The sequence below is a fragment of the Anser cygnoides genome, chromosome 11, assembly GCF_040182565.1.
Source record: "Anser cygnoides isolate HZ-2024a breed goose chromosome 11, Taihu_goose_T2T_genome, whole genome shotgun sequence".
NCBI classification, from domain to species: domain Eukaryota; kingdom Metazoa; phylum Chordata; class Aves; order Anseriformes; family Anatidae; genus Anser; species Anser cygnoides.
In genome coordinates, this window is record NC_089883.1 from 16,267,881 (window position 1) to 16,286,384 (window position 18,504).

At 40.8% G+C, this 18,504-nt stretch overlaps 2 protein-coding genes across 9 annotated transcripts in view; one reads left to right on the forward strand and one right to left on the reverse strand.

Moving 5' to 3' along the window:
* Positions 1-17,591, reverse strand: part of GCNT3 (glucosaminyl (N-acetyl) transferase 3, mucin type) — a 41,457-nt gene extending 23,866 nt beyond the window's left edge. For 3 of the 7 annotated variants that reach the window (XM_048060239.2, XM_048060240.2, XM_048060242.2), the window contains exons 1-2: positions 15,957-17,591; positions 8,496-8,564 (exon numbers count right to left, since the gene is read on the reverse strand). In XM_048060239.2, coding sequence (XP_047916196.2) covers positions 16,079-17,368 — 1,290 coding nt within the window. In that variant the 5' untranslated portion in view covers positions 17,369-17,591 and the 3' untranslated portion in view covers positions 8,496-8,564; positions 15,957-16,078. Of the gene's footprint in view, positions 1-1,011; positions 1,097-2,107; positions 2,247-8,495; positions 8,565-15,956 lie in introns of those variants that run through there. The other 4 variants (XR_007161910.2, XR_001205514.3, XR_007161911.2 and 1 more) reach the window with 3 other exon arrangements.
* Positions 2,301-6,756, forward strand: GTF2A2 (general transcription factor IIA subunit 2). Of its 2 annotated transcripts, XM_048060255.2 has the most exons (5): positions 2,301-2,417; positions 2,569-2,736; positions 3,254-3,358; positions 4,615-4,741; positions 6,434-6,756. In XM_048060255.2, exons 2-5 carry the CDS (start codon positions 2,665-2,667, stop codon positions 6,457-6,459), a joined length of 330 nt encoding a protein of 109 aa, XP_047916212.1. In that variant the 5' UTR covers positions 2,301-2,417; positions 2,569-2,664; the 3' UTR covers positions 6,460-6,756. The 2 variants fall into 2 exon arrangements, with proteins under 2 accessions (XP_047916212.1, XP_013032909.1); XM_013177455.3 differs by lacking the exon at positions 2,301-2,417 and having other exon boundaries at positions 2,454-2,736.
* Positions 17,592-18,504: the final 913 nt, after the last annotated feature.

The window sequence follows — 18,504 nt, forward strand, 5'->3', positions numbered from 1 at the left end:
CCTTTTCCAGCTCATCATTTAATGGTGAGGGGGATGTTTACAAAAAGCAGAGGTCCCAAAGTTATCTTGAACACAAATTAACTTCTTGCAAAACTTAAGTTATTCTATATACTTCAAAAACTATAATATATTTTAATATTTAAAAACATTAAAGAGTCAGAATGTCATACTAATAAAGTTATTTCAGAACCTGAATCACTTTGTGGTAAGTTACAGTATTATAGGGAGTTCACCTTTGGCACTTCTTCCTAGAGGTAAAACTTGTGTTGCTAGAATACAGTTTGAGCTCTGTCAAGATAAGTTTGAGTCACTAATTCACCTTCAATTTGGAGATTTTAATGAGTTTGTGTGTGAGAATATATATATATTTATATGCTAATAAGTAATTTTTGGTATTATGGGGTGACACAAATGGAGTTGTTTAGCATAGCAGCCTCTGTATGCGCAGATGTGAGGTTGTATGTGCAACAGGAGAAACGTTCAGAAGTGGTAAAAGTATTTTGGAGAAAGTAATTAAAAATGGTGTGAATAGACTCTAGATTATCTGAATGTTCTTGATGGTTTTATGTAGTATGGCAAAGCCATGTTCTGTTAGAAAGTAATGAAGAGGGATGTATAAGGATTTAGTTCTGAAGCATATGGGAGTCTTTGAAGTTCTGGAATTTAAAATACACACTTTTTGGTTCCAAAAGCTTAGAACTAGTTAGAATAATCTGTAACCTTGTTCATAAATTTTTGCAGCTTAGTGTATTGTTCACTGAAAGTAAAGAACAGTACTTATTGCTGTGAGGAGCTGTGTAGTGAAAAACAGTAGTTAGATCCTAAATTGCACACAACTAGTATATAGCCTGGTATGTGTTAGCATGTTTTGGCAAGTCTCATACACTTAAATGCTGTACACATCATACACTTAAATGCTGCAATGATATATTAGAACCTTTCAATGGTAAATTTGCCAGACTTCAAAGTTAGATTAAACGGTGGTGGTGATGGAATCTTTTATGAAATTACCTCACTGTCTCATAAGGAGGAGAGGGCACCAGTGCCTAGTCATGTGTTACAGCCTCACTGTCATCCACTGAAAAGACTGTAGGATCTTAAAAAAATAAAAAAAAAATATACAGTGAATAGGTTGAATAGGACTGAATCTGTCATAGAGCATTAAGCTTCTTGCTGAAAGGTGTGTTTCTTTCAGTGTCCACCTTCTATGTATTCTACAGACTTGTACAGTATTTATGTAGAAAGATGGCTTATGCACAGCTCTTAGCACAAGCTGCTGTCTTTGGAGGTGACACTTACTTGAATCATTCCAGTCTCCCTCAGAAATTTCATATGAAGAACAGGGAGAGGGTGAATAGCTTGCATGCTTTTTTTTTTTTTTTTAAACTGCGGAAGTTTTGTAAGGGTTTGGGGAAGATTCTTACTCAGTCCTCATGGATGCTGGTCATTCTCTAGAGGATTTATTTCACAGCCTGGCTGTTGGAGGTATTTGAAGAAGTGTGCTTTAATGATGCTTTTCAAGGATACCTGATTTTAGTCAGTACCATTCTGAAAAATAAGGAATACTTATTTGTTGAAGGACAAATCTTGCAGGTTTCCTAACTTCAGAATTAAGTTGAACAATACTTTCTTCTGTCACCTGTTGTTCCCTGTATTGAGCTAACAGGAAAAAAGTGCGAGCCCCTGCTCAGGGCTAGCTGTTTTTTGACATGAAGGTTCAGAGTCACTGGTTCCAAAATGTGCTGATGGAAGATGGATGCCTAATTTCCCCATGGCTCTGTAGTTACTCTGTCATCTCCAGGCATTTTTTTTAGTGAAATAAAATGCCCTAGTGTAGGAGGGCACTCTACCAGTTGAATGGTAAATAGAAGGGCTGAAATGCTGTCTGTTAATAAACTCCAATCTGTATGCAACGGGAAAGTTGTGGTTTTTAACAAAATGAACCTGCAGCAGTCATGTGAAAACAGTTTATAAATAAAACAGTTTATGAACCATAGATGTTGTAAGTGGCTTAAATAACTGACCATATGTACTCTTTGAAGCTTTGATGGTATTTTCCTTTGCCCCTTGAATATAAAACCACCCAAGTACAGGGCTCTTCACCTACCTCTTAATGTATTATAACTCCCTTTTAAATTAACGTCTCTTTTCTGCTCCCATGGTGTCACGGAGTACTGCGATAAACACGTCTGAACGTGCTAGCTGCTAGCCCTCATTGCGAACGTTACGTGGGGAAACCTAAACGCAATAAATGCTTTTGAAAGAGGTCTGGATGTCTTCTCTCAGGGCTTGGGCCGCTACCAACCCGTAGGCCGTTGAACGCCCCCTTTCCCCTCCCCAAGCCCCTGGGGGCCGAGCTCCTCCCTCGGCCTTCCGCTTCCGGGCCGCGCCGCTCCTCGTCCGGCCGCTCGGGGCGGGTGAGGCCGGGGGGCACGGGGGGCGCGGGGGGCCCTGAGGGGTCCCACGGGGAGCCGAGCGCGGCCCTGGCGGCGCGGTGCCGGGCTCCCTCCCTCGTCGGTGGGTGCTCGGCGCCGTGCAGTGCAGTGAGGGCCGCGCTGTGTTTTCCAGGTCCGCTTCCTCTCGTTTTTTTGATGAGAGCGAGGACGCAGCAGGCGCCCGGAGCCGTGGCTGAGCAGGAGGGTGGCCGGCCCGCCGCAGTGAAGCATGGCGTACCAGCTGTACAGGAACACCACGCTGGGGAACAGCCTGCAGGAGAGCCTGGACGAGCTCATACAGGTGCGGGCGAGCCGGGCCGCGGGGGCTGCGCGCTGGGCTGGAGAGGGAGGGCTAGGGCAGCTCAGACGGCCCAGCGGTGGTGCTGTGGGTGCTCATGGGCCGTGTTGGAAAGCTTACCGGCCGAAGTCAGCCGCTGTTAGCGCTCTGTTCACGTGGGAAGGCTTCAGCTTAACGTTCCAGACAAAGGAAAGTGTGTGTTTTTAAAGCGGCATTTTTCCCTGTCGCTCCGCCCAGTAAATGGACAGCCAGATGAATCCAGAACACTGCCGTCGGTTTCCTGCTCTTATGCTTGTTTCCAATGATTGTTTCTCAGTCGAAATCTTTGTATAGCACAAATAATTCTCTTAGCACATTGCTTCCTCTCCCAAAGTTAAAACGGGAAAAATAAAATAAATACAAGAACATAATATTTCTGTAAAGCATTCTTCTAGAGAACTGCTTCGTGTAAACTTTGTAGTAATGTTTTTAACTTTTAGTGCATTTTTTGAGTTAACTTGTTTTTTTTAAACCACTTCAGTCGCAGCAGATCACTCCTCAGCTGGCCCTTCAGGTGCTACTTCAGTTTGATAAAGCTATCAATTCAGCACTGGCACAACGAGTCCGGAACAGAGTCAATTTCAGGGTAAGATAACTTCACATCAAAGTTCTGGTGAGCTACAGCAATTGCATGTTAATGCAGAATGTCGGTAAAAACTGTGCTGTAAGTGGAAACTTACGAAGGTTCTTTTTTACTCTGAGATATGACTACCTACACGCATGTTGTATGTGTGATCGTAAAGCTTATTCTCTTACTATTAAACCAGAAAATTTTTGGAGGAACGCAAAAATCAAAACCAGAGATTTGGTCAGATGAAAACAGAGGAAGGAGAAGAGGGAAATGCTTTGATGGGTAGCATTTGCCATCCTCGGTGTCTTGTAAATGGAGAGACTTTTGCTTTTCTCAGTTGTACCTTGCAGAAGTGAGATAAAGCCAGATTTTCATCTGCAGCTCTGATATGAAAAGAGTTGTAGATTTACCCTTATGCAAATCACTGAATGATTTTGCATCTATATTCTGTAAATATCACAGAAAAATAAGTTTTTCTTTTTTTTTCATCCACCCACCCTAATTAATGTCAGATAGCCAGCAAATTATGTCAATTTGATTGCAATTTTGAGAAAATACTGTTGTCCTAATACTTCTGCAGTCTATGCAGAATATAGTTAACAAAGTGTGCTTTTAGGATTTTAAATTATTTTTCCATATAGACATGTTAGAGATTTTTTTTTCCTTGTATACATAATGTGGTGTAGAAAAGTGTTAAGGATGCGTTAAGTAGAGAACTAAAAATTTTATGTGGAACTTAAGTTCCAAGAGAATCAATTTAAAATAGGGGAAGATGAAGGCCAGAAGGTGTGCATATCAACATATTCAGTAATTTATGAAATGTAGGGGGATACCCCTTTATGCCACATATCTATGTTTTGTCATTAATTTTTTATTCACACTGTTGCAGAATTTGCATGTTGTTATGATCACTGCTGTTACTGATTTTTTTTTTATATCCCATATTTTAAAAAATGTTTTCTAATACTGAAGTAAGTTATACAGATCCTTTATACACATTAGAAAAGGTACAAGCTGCCTTAGCATGCTTATGAAGCTTCCCTTTGCGTAGGTGTAACATCACAATGTGGTCTTGAAAACTTCGGCCACTGGAGGGCATTTAAACTACAGTTTTCTTCAATTGCTTGTTTGCTATGTTTGCATGTATTCATGTTGACAGTTGGCTTTATGGTTAACTGATTTATAGCTCTAGAAGGTATGTAGTTCTGTAAACAGTAAACATCATATTTTCGGTATGCTTCCTATAGAAAATGTCTCTTGTCTTTTTAAAGGGGTCTCTGAATACATACAGGTTCTGTGACAACGTGTGGACATTTGTACTGAATGATGTTGAGTTTAGGGAGGTCACTGAACTTGTGAAAGTGGATAAAGTGAAAATTGTAGCATGTGATGGAAAAAGTAAGTATGGACTGTGATATAATTAAGCTGAGACACAAGACTTGATCGTTTATAGAAAGATTTGACCAAATGCCCAATTAAGGCAAGACTGATTGCATTTTCAGACAAGAAGTAGGGCTCTTAACTCCATTTTACATATAATGAGAAATGAAACAAAAGCAAGCTGAATGCTTCTCTTATTGCCAAACACTGAAACAGGAATGTGTGAGACTGCTGGACATCTGTTGTTGAACTACTACCACTACAGCAATTACAAAGTCAAAAGTAATCTGGTTTGAATTCCTGTGTGGTGATTTCTGTAGTATTAACCTGTTTGTTAGAACAGCACCATATTTTATCTGAACCAGACTGCTTCATGAGTCTGTGCAAGCAATTGTCTGAGAAAACAGTTGAAGCGATTGGGTGCTGGATTTGATAGTAGGGGACCCAAGCACATGAAAAGCTTATGCTGGCAGTGCAGATCATACTATGTAACATGTATTGCTCAACAGGCCCACTGTATGTACACTGCTTATAGGAGTTTGTTCCATACCTGCTTGACAACATTACTTTTTGTCGATGTTGCTTGAAATTCTTTACTGGAAAAAAATCATTTAGTGACTTTTGTGGCAAGCTGCCTTATAACTTTTAACTATCAGTGTGGCAGAATGTCATTAATGATGTGTGAAGAGGTGCCAGTTTCACGGGGAGGAGCGAAGGGATGCTAAAAGGAAGATATGAGAATGGAAAGTTAAGCATATCCTAGACTTCTGACACAAGTTCCTCATGGCTTCTTGGATCCTGGCATGATTACATTGGTCGTGTCCAGTTGTAGTTCTAAACAGCTGACAGAATTTATTGTTTTCTCAACTTCTGGTATTAGGCAAGCATACAATCATACTCTGTTTATTTTTGTGTGCTCACTTTAGCTAGTAGAGGAAACCTTATTTTCAATTTGTTAATAATGTTCACACTCGCTGAAGGATGCAGATAAGGTGTAAAGAACTGGGTGATTTAAAGTTGCTATTACAATTTCAGCCATTTTTACACAAAGAGTTGACTTGCTAAAGAAACATTGTAGTAGACATTGACTTGTCTTTCCCTATACCCAAAGATAAGTATTCTTTTTGCTATAGCACTAAGAACAAGAAAGCAGTACTGGTAGTAATACCAGAAATGGCGTTGGTGTCAGTTGGTGCTTCTGACAAAAGTTCAGAACAGAGAATTGCTCTCAGTTGTTTTAATGAAGGTCGTATTGATTCTCACATTTAAAAATGCCTAAGACATATACAGTAGCACACACTCTATAGGAGCTTATGTTATAGGATGTGCTAAAAGTTTTCTCTTCAATAGATCATGTGACTTAGCAAGATGTGCTTGTGACTGCAGTAAAGTGTATATCACTGAGTTACAGCAAAGCTTCGTGGATTTTTGGTGCCATAATAGCAAATGATGTGTGTGCACAACCTTGAAGTTTTGCACTGGCCCTTTTCAGTGTTGCTAAACGAAGTGAAAGAGCACAAGCAGTTCATGCCTCACATTGATAACAGTGGAAGGAACTACTTAGGTACAGAATATGTTCTGTTCTAAAATGCTTGGGGGATGCTGTTGAGTTTGGGGAAGGTATTAGAGAAGGTATTAGGTACTGGTTCTTTTTAGCTTAACTCTATAGTGTGGGTATGTATAACTCACGCTTTCTTTTTTCATTTCCAGACACTGGTTCCAATACTGCCGAATGAATAGAACTGTGGTTTGCCTGCAATATTTTCTGTTAATATGCAGCACTTTCTGGAGAGAAGCATGGAAAGGGACTGTATTCATACTTGATTCTTGTGATGCAAATGTGAGTTAATCCATACTAAGAAAGCATCACAGAACAACAGTGGAAGAAATACCTGTAGCATTTCTTCAGTTCACCACATGGGGCATGAAGAACACGATGTTACTTTTTTAAAAAAAAAAATTACAACAGATACTGTTGCCTTTTTTTGTTCAAAATAATTTCTCTAATAAACTTTTATTTAAAAACTTGTGAATGAATGAGTGATCATTGGAAAACTTTGTGTAGGAACAGACAGTAATATGTTCTCCCAATATTGTCTGAATGTGTTTTGAGTAATGTTGCAAATGTAAAAGGCTTTCAGTTCCAGGGTTCTGATCTGAATATGGTTGCATTGAATAGGACCGCAAGAAATGGCTGTTTAAAAATAATGTTAGAGAACATCAACAAAAACTTAGCAGCTCATGCTGGTCATTATACTTGTCTGTTTGTTACTGCATCTTTCTATCCATAAATAGATAATAGCTATCTGCATATATCTTACATCTATCTATTATTAGATAGATAATAGGTATCTGTAAATATCATGGTACACTATGCTAATAATACACTAACCTGAATATTAAAATATTATTGCACAGCTCATGAGTCAAAGACTGTTAAGACTGCACTACGTTCTCAACAGATGTTAGTGCTGCTTATTTTCATGTTTATCTAATAGATTTTTATGTGGAATTCATTTAATTGAGCACCTGGCAATCAGGATCTCAACAAGAGTTGAGCTATGAAATTAGAGATTTCAAATGGATAACTGTGTTCTTTAGATTTAAATATACCACTAAGTAACTCTAATCAAGAGACCCTTAAAATAGTTACTGCACTATAAGTACGAATGTAACATACAGCTTCTATGTCTGACTTAACAGCATGTCCCAGTGTGGTTGTAGGAATGCTAGCTGTTTTGGCTGTGTAAATTCATTTATTTTTGACAGTAAACTACTTACAGATTATTAGAAACTGGGAATTATACAAAAAAAAAATTCATGGAGTAATTATTTTTTTTAAATCAGTCTAAATCTTTGTGCCAAAACTGAAGCATAATTTGTATGTTGAAATATTCTTCCATATGTTAGTGGTTGAGTCTGTTAATTAAACTAATAAAGTTTTAGTATTTCCTTTAACATTTTTCCAGTCTATTATAGATCTCTAAATCCTGTCTTCGGTCATCAAAGGATGTATGTTTGGGGGAGGGGGGCTGGGATAATGTCTGCCTCCCTCTTTTAACATGTTCTGAACATATTAAAACTGCCTAGTAGCTCACCTGCCTTATCATGGCATTAAGTGAAAACATTAAATTCTCTCTTATTATTTCTATTAGCAGAAATGAGAAGCAAACATTTGACTGAAAGCTGCCTTCCCTGACTCATTTTTCCGAGGTACAGCCAAAACAATCTAGGCTAGTTTTGAAACCGTTGCCTCTGTGGCAACCTCTGCCTTACCCCACTGTGACCTGGAAATGACATTTAGAAGGTGTTTAAAACATGAAATTTAGTGCTCTTGATCAAAAGTGCTGATCGTTGAGGGAAAACAAGGATCCTTCCATGCTCCAGACCTGGAGTCTCTTCTATAGGCAAGAGATTTTTCTTGTTAAGTGAGAAAAGACTTCACAGACTTACGTAGTAGACTGCTCCAAGTATTACATTTATGACTAATTTTTTGTCTTATAGCTCTGCTAAATGTCTTCTGTGAGCTGCAGATCGGTATGTAACTGATTTTGAAACCAAAAGAACAGACTATTGCTCTTATTTGAGCAGTACAGTATGTGCTGAGGTTATCATCTCAAAGGATGCAGAGGTATGGCTTTCTGTTTTTTTCTCCATCATACTCAATCTTCTAGGTTTAACTGGTTTGTTTGTTCGTTTGCTTGTCTTCCCCCCTCTAATAATCATCTAGAAAATGAATTTCATCCCTCTTGAATGTGTTTGCTGTTCCTACCTTCAACCCTGCAGTCTTCCTGTCTCTGGACAGAAACTTCTCAACCTCCAAGACTTGGTAGCCTCCCTCCTAGTACAAATAAATATACATCAGCTTTTGTTCCAATTAAGTCTGCATTAGCATACTTACTAGTCTTTTTTCCATTAAAAACAGATTTAATAGAGAAGCAGCATTACACTGATGTGATTTTTTTTGTATGGAATACATTTGTTTGCATTTCCTTCATACTACTCCGTCTGATTTCTCTTGCCTTTCAACACTTGAATACTGCTCTGTGAGCGCTCCCATGCTTAGTCCTACTTCAGCTGCTAGTTGAAAGGAAATATGTAACTGAGAAAGCAAATTGTGTAATGTGTATATATGCTATGAAAAATGGCAGACAAAAAAGGAGAAATAATTTTGATGGCAAAGATGTCTGCTACTTAGTAACTGTTGACATTCAAATCAATGTGAGCAGGACCAGAAATGATAAAGTTCAAAAATTCAAGACAATTTTACTGACTTTTTTAAAAACAGGAAACAAGAAGCAAGAGTTTCACAAGAGATCTAGACCTGGTTCTTTGGAGAAGGATACAATGATTTAGTATCCTCTGTAGTGATACATAACAGTAAGACTCTTAACAGTATACTCTACTTACCTGGTGGTTCCCATTCGCTTGAATACTGAGATCTGAATGTTGCCTTGCCTTTGAAAGCATGGAAGCATTTGAAAAGGAGATGGGCATTCTGAAATGAATTTAAATGCACTATACTTAAAGCACTCAAGTTTTTCTGTAGTGGAAAAATGTGCAAATGCTTAAGTGTGACTGATGTTCTTAATTAGCCTGGTGTTTGGCCTGAGTTAAGTGAGTGGCAAAAAACAACACGGATTAAAAATATGTTGTTACAGATGCTTCTGAACTGAGATTTTTCTTTTGCTAATAGTAATGTAGTTTTAAAAGAAACGTACAACAGACTTGAAAGATTTTGGAGGAACTGGAATGACTGGGGACAAGAATCTGTTTCTGGCACAGTGATAAAGAAGGGACTGTGCACTGCGAGAATCTGTGTTATCTGTGTGAAAAGATAGAAAGCATAGACAAATTGGGAGCAAGGGAACATTTTAGATGAAACAGCATACAAATGAGTGGAAACAAATGGACAAACAAGCATGTGCTTCTATAACCTAAGACACTCCTTTCATCTCTGCAGCTGGAAGTCCGAAGGCCCATTCGTACAGAACACCAGGAAAAGAGAAGTTACAGGCAAAAACTGAAGGAAGGAAAGGCAAACGTACCTTGATGTTTATAGTTTTGCTGCCTGGGCAGTTATCAGTGGTATTAGAAGTTTTCTTTGACATTTGGATTCTGTTTTAGTATCTCTGTGTAAAATTGTCTGATGACATAGGATAGTTCTGGTTACTGTAAATGCATCAAGCTGTTGTTCTGAAAACCACTTGTTTTCCACTCTCATGGTGGAATCCTTGTTTTCCAAGTATTCTGAATTTAGCTTGCAAAAATAGTTTGTTTTAAGCTCGACTACTTACTGTTCCTAAAATTAACTTGCATAATCCTCATATTTTTGCTTCATGACAGTGCACCGTTAGGCAATGCAGGTATCTGATGTTCTTGCATCTGCGGGACATTTCTGTGACATAGATCAAATCTGGATGCATACAGACTATGAATACTTCAGCTTTTTGTAATCAATCCTGTAGTTCACTCTTGCGGTCTGTTTTTCTTGAGAGCCAAAAGGCAATCTGCATATGCAGTGGAGAAGTATTTGGCACCCTTGTTCCTTGCATGGTTATGTTACAGTGCAAGAGCTCCCGCTGCCACTCTTTGATGTCTGTCTGTTCAGCGAATATACTTTTGAAAGCTGCAGATGTTAGTGTTGATTTTGTGTATATGAAGAAAGAACATGCATAAGGGTATACACCTCCCACCCCCCTTTTTGTAGGCTATCTAATTTTCTTGAACTCCCCAAGCAGCATAAGCTGTTTACCCTGTTAACTCTGCTATCTCTTTAGAAAACACTTGAGGCATACTGAAGCATAAATAATTATTGGAAATAACCTTTTTGATTTCCTCAATTGCTCCAGGAATGCCTTAAAGAGTACCTGCCTGTGGCATGAAGACTGCTGCCTGCTCACTGCAGAAGAGAAGTTTGCCTATGCCTCTGGAGGAGTTAATTCCTGCTAAACCTCACAGCTGCCAAGACAAGCTCTGACACTGGCTTGGCAGCACAGTTCTCAGCTCTAACCACATTTCTGGGATGGTGTTTGTCCAGGCCCCTGATCTACTGTTTCTGTGGAGGCTATTTCAGTTCACTGATGGAGAGTGGGACAAAGAGAAGGTAAAGGGTTTTGGTGCCAGTATTCTTCCTGCTTTTTATTACTGTACTCTCCTTCATACCTTTCTGGCCGTTTGCTGTTTCCTGTGTTTGAATTTCTGCTAATCCCTCCATGTTCATATGATTGACGTGCTTTGTGATCTCAGGAGATTGGTTGAACTTTTACCTTAAAGTATTAACTGAACATTTGTTGTACTAAGCTATCTTAATGTCCAGCAGAAGACAAACTATCTCACTCGCTACAGCATCAGTTTGCTTGCTGCTACGTGTTCAGTTCTTCCTATTGTTACGGATTTGTTTGCTTATTTGTTGTTTTTTTGTCAATTTATTTTATAAAGGTCACAGTGACTTCCACCTAGTGGAAAAAAAGCAAAAGATACCTTTGCATCTTGAACTTGAGCTGGAGTGGATGTTTTTATTTAGAAAGAAACTTAAGGAAAAAAAAAGTGAGAAAAAGGAAATAAATCCGTAAAAGTGGCTATGGGTCACTGCCTGTGTAAACACAGCTTCTATGAGGAAAAGGGATTATGTTAATTTCTAAAGTGCATAAAACCGGATGTTAGCTAAAGCAAGCTGTTTACTTAGTCAGGGATGTGAATATCTCACTTCAAATGTTATGAAAGACAAATCAAGGAAGAACAGCAAGTACAGAGCAGGAAAGATTTATGACAAATTTCCAGAAGACAAGTTTAGTCAGGGTCATTTTGTAATGTGACACAATGACTATTAGGTACAATGAAGTAGATAAGAGGTACTGGCAATACATGGATATTTGCTTTTGAGGATCCTCAGTGGCACAGGAAGTAGTATTTCAGTTAAAGTACTAGTGACTTGGTTTTGGTTTTCAGTGCTCTAAAAGTTCCTGGGGGAAATGTTCGGGGAAAAAAAAAAAAAGACAAGTAGGAGCGTGGTAAAGAACATGTTAACTTCAGTAAGACAGTACTGGGAAATCTGGACTTCAGCCTCAATGATTTAGAGGGAATCCTTCATTAGGAAAATAGCTTTGCTCAGAGACAAATTTACTGTATAAATTAAACATATTATGGTATAGTAATCAATGGCTGAATCAACTTTATTTATAACAGAAAATATTTTACCAATATTTTGTTTCTATAGGTCGTGTTTGCTTCTATTTTTTTCAGAATTTAATACCTGTTTTACTCTGAATTTATTTCCATTGACCCATTTCTTTATTATAGAATGCTTCAGAGAAGACCATATAAAATATGAAAGAAATGCAAAGCAAGAAGGAAGTAGACCCTCCTGAATATAGTTAAGAAGAGCTGTTTACGGACCTTCTGTTTAAATATATATTATGCCAGTTTCAGCTCACATTAGGTTGTTCTTGTAAAAAGAAAGTGAAAAAAAACTTGAATTAATACCAGGTGAGTATAAAAAGAATACATCTGTTACTAGACATCAGAATTACAGTTTCACCTTCCTCCTGTGAGTATCTTGAAAGGCAAATGGCAATTTGCAACGTACTTCCTCCTTAAACAACTGGTGGTTTATTTAAAAATCAGGTTGTTAACAACAGACTGTGGACAGAAGCACCGTAAGCAGATGTTTCATACTCTCACTAGACCAAGTTAACTCTACTATTTCTGATATGATTATATTTCTAATTTAGATAGCCAAGGATTTTATTGATTAAGTTCATATGGTGTTTAACCTATTTTTTAAAGACGGACCTGTATTCTGGTTATGCCAATACTACTTTGGGCTAGGGTTTGTCCTACTCTATTTCAAGTTTATTCTTTTTTCAGTTCTGCAACTAACCTTGCCAAGATGCATCATTTCTTTGTGCACCATCACTGATTTTCCAAGATGCTATTTATTTTATTTCTGAGATACTTCGAGATCTCTGGAATACATAGTTCTATATGGGCGTTGAGTGATATTTTTTATTGTCATTTGTAATGATAAGGAGACATATAAATAATTTTTCTTCCTGTATCACTGCTTTGACATATGACTGAACTCATAAATATGACATTTCTAATGTCTTTGGAAGAGGAAATGCTGTGAACATTCCTCTGTCAGAATCTTATTATCTTAGTTCACATTCTCAATTTGGGAGTAGCCTCATGTTCTTCCAGAAGAAATTAGGTCACTACTGAAAGGAGAAGGGTGAGTTGAAAATAAATTTGCACAAGATATGCCTTTGTTTTTGGAACCAAATTATCTGAGATAAATTGTGAGTAATCCAAAATTCTGAATGATGTTGGTGATGGTAAAATAGTATAATCATGTTGGAAAAGTAAATATTTTGTCAGAGACTCCATACAGCCCATGAGGTGTCAAATGAGAGTCCAGCTACTCACTGACTGTTTCCACCCGTTTCTGTCTAACTGACCAAACACACCGAAGACAGTCAACTGCCTCAAAACATTATGGTATAAGCCATATATAAAGGCTTGGGAGCAAAGCCTCGCAATAGAAATAGGAAAGAGTGAGTTAGAAATTCCTGAGAACCAACTTTTCAAACTAGACATGTTTAAATAAAAACCAAACTTTTTGGTGGGTTGGGCAGATGGACTGTATTTAAAGGCTAAATATACTTTAAAACCCTTTTGATGTAATTACCTTTCATTCATTTTTGTTACGCTGTAAGGCATTGCTTTTATGATGTAATAGGTGTATGTTTACAGCACAAAAATACTTTGTGTATGTGGTTTGACTAGCTCCCTGAGAAGAGGTAAAACTTTTGTATATATGCTGGTTCCACTGAGGCCTTCATATTTAATAGACAAGCTCTTTCAGCTGTGGACAAATGTTAAATTATCTGTTTCCAGTTCTAATCAGGAAGAGCATAGATTGTAATAACATTAAAAGAAAAGTTATTGTGACTCTGCCAAGAGTCTTACTGTGGAACTGATCTGAAGTGGCTTATTTTGTATTTTTCAGAGCTAGGTACTTGTTGCTCTCTTTCCATCTGAAATTTTTTTTTTGGTCAGGGCAGTCTCTGTCTATAGATAAAACATCTACTGTTATTTAGTCTGTACAAGCAATACTTCGTATTTCTGAGAGAAGAAAACCAAAGAAGTTATACATATTTACAGACTGACAGGGATAAAAATTACTATAACAAATCTGTAAGTAACCTGTGAGTATAAATCTTTCTTTGCAAAATACTTTGGAGATCCCTTCTTTGGGAATCTGTCACTGTTTCAGGCTGAGGTCCCTCCTACCCCAAGCACCCTTTCACTCTTTGTAGGTGCTCAGAAGGTTCTTGGAGAAATACATATAGTTTTTCTTAGAGACGTTTGTTTGATGGATGGGATTGGTTTTGATAAAATTCCTTAGAATAGACAAGTGAGCTGTCTTTTTTTGTTTTTTGTTTCTTCTCCATGACTATGGATGTATGTTTTCTATTTTCCAAGGGAAAAAGACAACGTACAGACCACCTTCACATAATTACAAACACATTGACCCCGCTGTGCCTGATTTAGTCTAGAAATGTGAATGTATCCCAATCCCACCAGTGAGCCAATGGGAATAGTTAACCACTTTGGGTAAATACATATTAATCTACAGTAAAAGAAAGAGCTCCAACTGTCAAAATCAAAATAGGCAGCTATGGCTTGGTTGCAGTCATGCAGTTCATGTTGGGAAACTTGAGTTTGTGCCCTGAGTTAGCATGGAAGTTCTGTTCTGAATGAATGTACTGCAAAGGTGAATATTTGTTATTTAATGCTGAATTGGCTGCTGAAACAATTTTAAGTTTTGTATGCTATTAACAGATTAGCATAAAGCTTAAATCTCTATTGCAGCTGATTTCTATTTACAGTACTTGGAAAAAGCTTCCTAGTGGAGCCAGGATTCTATAGGATTCTATTACTTTATTCAGTCTTTTTGGGTAAATAAATGCCCAATGATAGGTTAGGTATTTGTTTAATTGGCAGCTTGTCTTGCTGATAGTTGTTATTGTTGTTGTTGTTTTGCCTTTAACAATTGCTGTGAAATCAGTGTTGTTTTAAAAATCAGCATTTACAATGAAATTTGTTTTAGAATGTCCAGCAAAACTGCGGTGGCACACCTTCTCAAGTCAGTTATTTAATCTCATCCTATTTAAATCAATGTTTTAAAGAACTGCGTAGTTCATAATTGTAGCAAGCTGTGGAACTGCTTCAGATGTTCTTTGGATAATGGTTGTTCTCCACAGGAGACTTTGAATTTATAAAGGTAAGAGTGCTTACTGATAAGAAAATTACTAGGGAAAAGTTGTTGATTGTTTAAAGGCAACTGAATTAAATCCTCACCATCTTAGGTAGTGAAGCACTGTTGGCTCCACAGGAAGTAGCCGGCTTTAATGTGAGGTGGTTAAAGTACACATAGGTGAAATACAGTTCACAGATCTTTCAGCTTAAAGAAACTTTAGGAAAAAATGAATGTCAGATGTTTTGTTCATCTAAAAGGCCCAGCACACTACTGGATGTGGCAATTACATTACCGAGAACACTCCTTATAATATTTTCTTTTCTGGGGGGAGGGATAGAGAGGAAGATGTTAGAAAATGTAGGTTAGCACACAGTTAACTACTTAAGCATCCCTTCACGTGTATTACAGATGGAGAAGTGGGGTGCAGATGGATGAAATAATTTAATGGTCTGCCTGGGAGCAGTTAGTTCTCCGCAGGTGACTACAGCACACAGAATACCAAGAAGCCACCAATTTCGGTGTGTTTGATTTTATTGGCAAACCTTTTTTTACGGCCAGCAGCTATTGACACCAGTTAAACAACCATAAAGTGCCTGAAACAAAAGCAAACCGACGCTAAGCCGAGCAGCGCGGCAGGTGCTAGGTGCTTTACAAAAAAACAATCAATTGTATAGTTTCACCTGTGCTCGTACCAGGACGCGGAGTCACTCTGGCTTGCGACCTGGCCGTGCTTTTCTAAAACAAAAAGGAGCTCTGGCGTCGCTTTTGCGAACAGTCAGTAGATGGAGAATGGGAAAAACACCGGCCCCGCTTCTTTAGGGCGGCCGGGGGGGAGCCGCCGGGGATGCGCGCCCTGTCTGAGGAGATGCCCGCGGGCAGAGGAGGGAGAGAAGGGGGGGAGCTGCGCCCTCCCACCCCAGCACCCCCGTTTCCCCCACCGAGCCCGGTGCCCCCCCGGCCTCCGCTTACCCCGGGGCTCCGCCGTTTCTCCTCAGCGACCGCGGAAGGAGCCCCCAGTCCGTGAGGTGCCCTGCGGTTCCTCCCCCGCCGTCCCTCAGGCGCCGCCGCGGCGGGCTGTGCCCCGGCTCCCCTCAGAGCCCCGCGCCGAGCAGAGCCCTGTGGCGCAGGTGCTCCTCGAGGCACTGGATGGCGGCATCGTCCACCTGGGGGTCGAACTTGTTGGCCAAGAGGTGGTGCTGCCGGAGCATCCAGGACACGTCTCCGACCCCGTAGATGCAGACGGCGCGCTGGTACCGGCCGGTGCAGGGCGGGTAGGGCGCTCCCTTGCTGGTGTCGCCCTCCAGGTACTGCCATTTGACCAGGCGGGGCAGGGCGTTCATGTCCGAGAGCTCGAACTTGTCGTTGTGGGGCATGGCGCCCGGCACGCCAGGCACACGGGTGAGGGTAGCCCAGACGTGCTCGTCGGGGCTGTAGGTGTCCTTGGCCCATTCCAGAAACTGCAGCACTGTGGGGTCCTCGAAGATGTGCTGCACGAAGGCCCGCGTCACCGCAATGTACGCGCTGCCCGTGAACATGGGCGAGCTGAGCGGTGACGGCAGCTTCTCGGTGGATGTCTTGGAGATGGCATCCCCCACTTCGTGGTGGTACTTCCACCGCAGCTGCTTGTAGGACGATGGCTTCTCCGACTCCATGCTGTTCTGCCCCTGCAGCATCTGGAGGGCGCGGACCATCTCCGCATTGGTTTTGATGGGGAAGTCGGTGCCGCAGGTGTTGAGGACGTAGTGCCACGGCACGGGGCTCTGCAGCAGGTCCTGCATGCAGTTGAGGTCTGCCTGCAGGCGTGACCAGGAGGCATAGACCACGTTCTCCAGGCGGCTGGCCACAAAGACGTTGGGGAAGCAGGCGGCGATGGCCCTCACGGCCTCCTGGAAGGCAGCTGGGGACTTGCTGTCCATGTGGACACAGTAGACATTCTGTGGCACGTAGACAGACCGCAGGAGCCGCTCGAACATCTCGATTTTGTTGTGGATGACTATGGAGTAGGCAATGGGAAACTCGGCCTCCTCCTTGCTCAGTGGGAACTCAATGAAGCGCCGGGTCTCCTTGAAGCTGCTGCAGTCCTTCGTCATGTTAAGGTACGCTTCGGGTGTCAGGGGTGCCCTTTTGTTTCTAGTCTCCAGGTTGCTGAGGAGTGCCTGCTGGATCGCCTGCTCGTCCCCGCTGACAACCCCCGAGCAGTTGATCCTTCGGCTGGAGGGTAGCTCCAGAGCCTGGCGGAGGTGGTCACGGCAGCGGGGGTGGGCATCATGGCAGGGCCGGGTCACACTGCGCAGTGCCAGGGCAATGACCAGCAGCAGGGAGCCGAGCAGCAGCATGCAGCGCCGCCGTGCTGCTGGGGGCTTCCCCTCGCACAGCCGCATGCCCCCGCCACTCCAACACGTGTGGCTCAGGGGCAGCGCGCTGCACGGCCACAGCCACCAGCCTGTGCCTCACCTTGCCTCGCCTGGGCCGACCTCCTGCATGGACTTGCTGGAGGGTGCAGTTGTTCAGTCAGCGCCGCCTGTGCAGAGTAACCTGACAGCTTCGGTGCCAGGTTCCTGGGAAGGGTGAAACAGTGGCTGGGCGTTCTCAGCGTAACCACAGGTGAATAAAAGGAAGTCACCTCCCTCCTTGTTGCGTAGCTGTTTGGGTTTTATCAGTACAGGAGGTTCTTGTCTATCTTTTATGTCGGTATATAAAAAAAATATTTTATCTTACCCCTGTCCAGTGTACAAAGCAAGGAAAATCCCTCTAGAATGCAATCCTGTGCAACACACTTAAAAAAAAAAAAAAAAAAAAAAAAGACATTACTAGATGAGTTTGGATCTATACTGCTTTTCCAGCATTTACATCATACAAATTTACAGGTCAAGGGAGTGAGAGCAACAGCACTGTAGTCTGGAAGCCCAGCTGCAGCATGCTTTCTGCTGGTCTGGAGCATTTAGGACTTTAGTGAAGGATTCCACAGTGGAAGCAGAGGGTGAAGAAAGAGGGCCCAGTTTATAAATAATGGGCCACAAAGTGTGCACTTTAATGAAGGAGTGATAGAATATTGGTCGATTTGCATAGGTGAGCGGAGGAAGACAATTTTTCTAAAATACAAATAAAAGTTTGTCTTTATCTGTCTGTTTATTTAGGTCCAGATATGTCAAGAAATCAAACACAGAACTTGTAGCAGGACTGACAACCATTATGTAAGTGTAATTCTGCACAGGTTTTAGAAAACAGTAGGTATTACTTCCCCAATTTAAACACTGAGTCTATTGGTTGAATTACTTGTTTAGCTAATTCAGGAAGTACTCTTAGATGTCTGCAGTCCAGAAATTCTGGTAGGCATTATGAAATGCACTAATGTGATGCGTAAATTACTTGCCATATGTCAGTTTTCTTGTGCTAAGTACCAAAGTCGATGTCCTTGGGAGAAAAGGTGTGGGAAATGTAAACAAGACACACTATGGGCGAATTGCTTTCTCAGGGCACAGAAAAAGCCAGTCCCATTTTATATGTGTTCCTTGAT

Coding starts and splice junctions, on each gene's coding strand:
- GTF2A2 (XM_048060255.2), top strand. CDS start 2,665: ATGGCGTACCAGCTGTACAGGAACACCACGCTGGGGAACAGCCTGCAG. Junction 2,737..3,253: donor GCCTGGACGAGCTCATACAG/GTGCGGGCGAGC, acceptor AAACCACTTCAG/TCGCAGCAGATCACTCCTCA. Junction 3,359..4,614: donor GGAACAGAGTCAATTTCAGG/GTAAGATAACTT, acceptor GTCTTTTTAAAG/GGGTCTCTGAATACATACAG.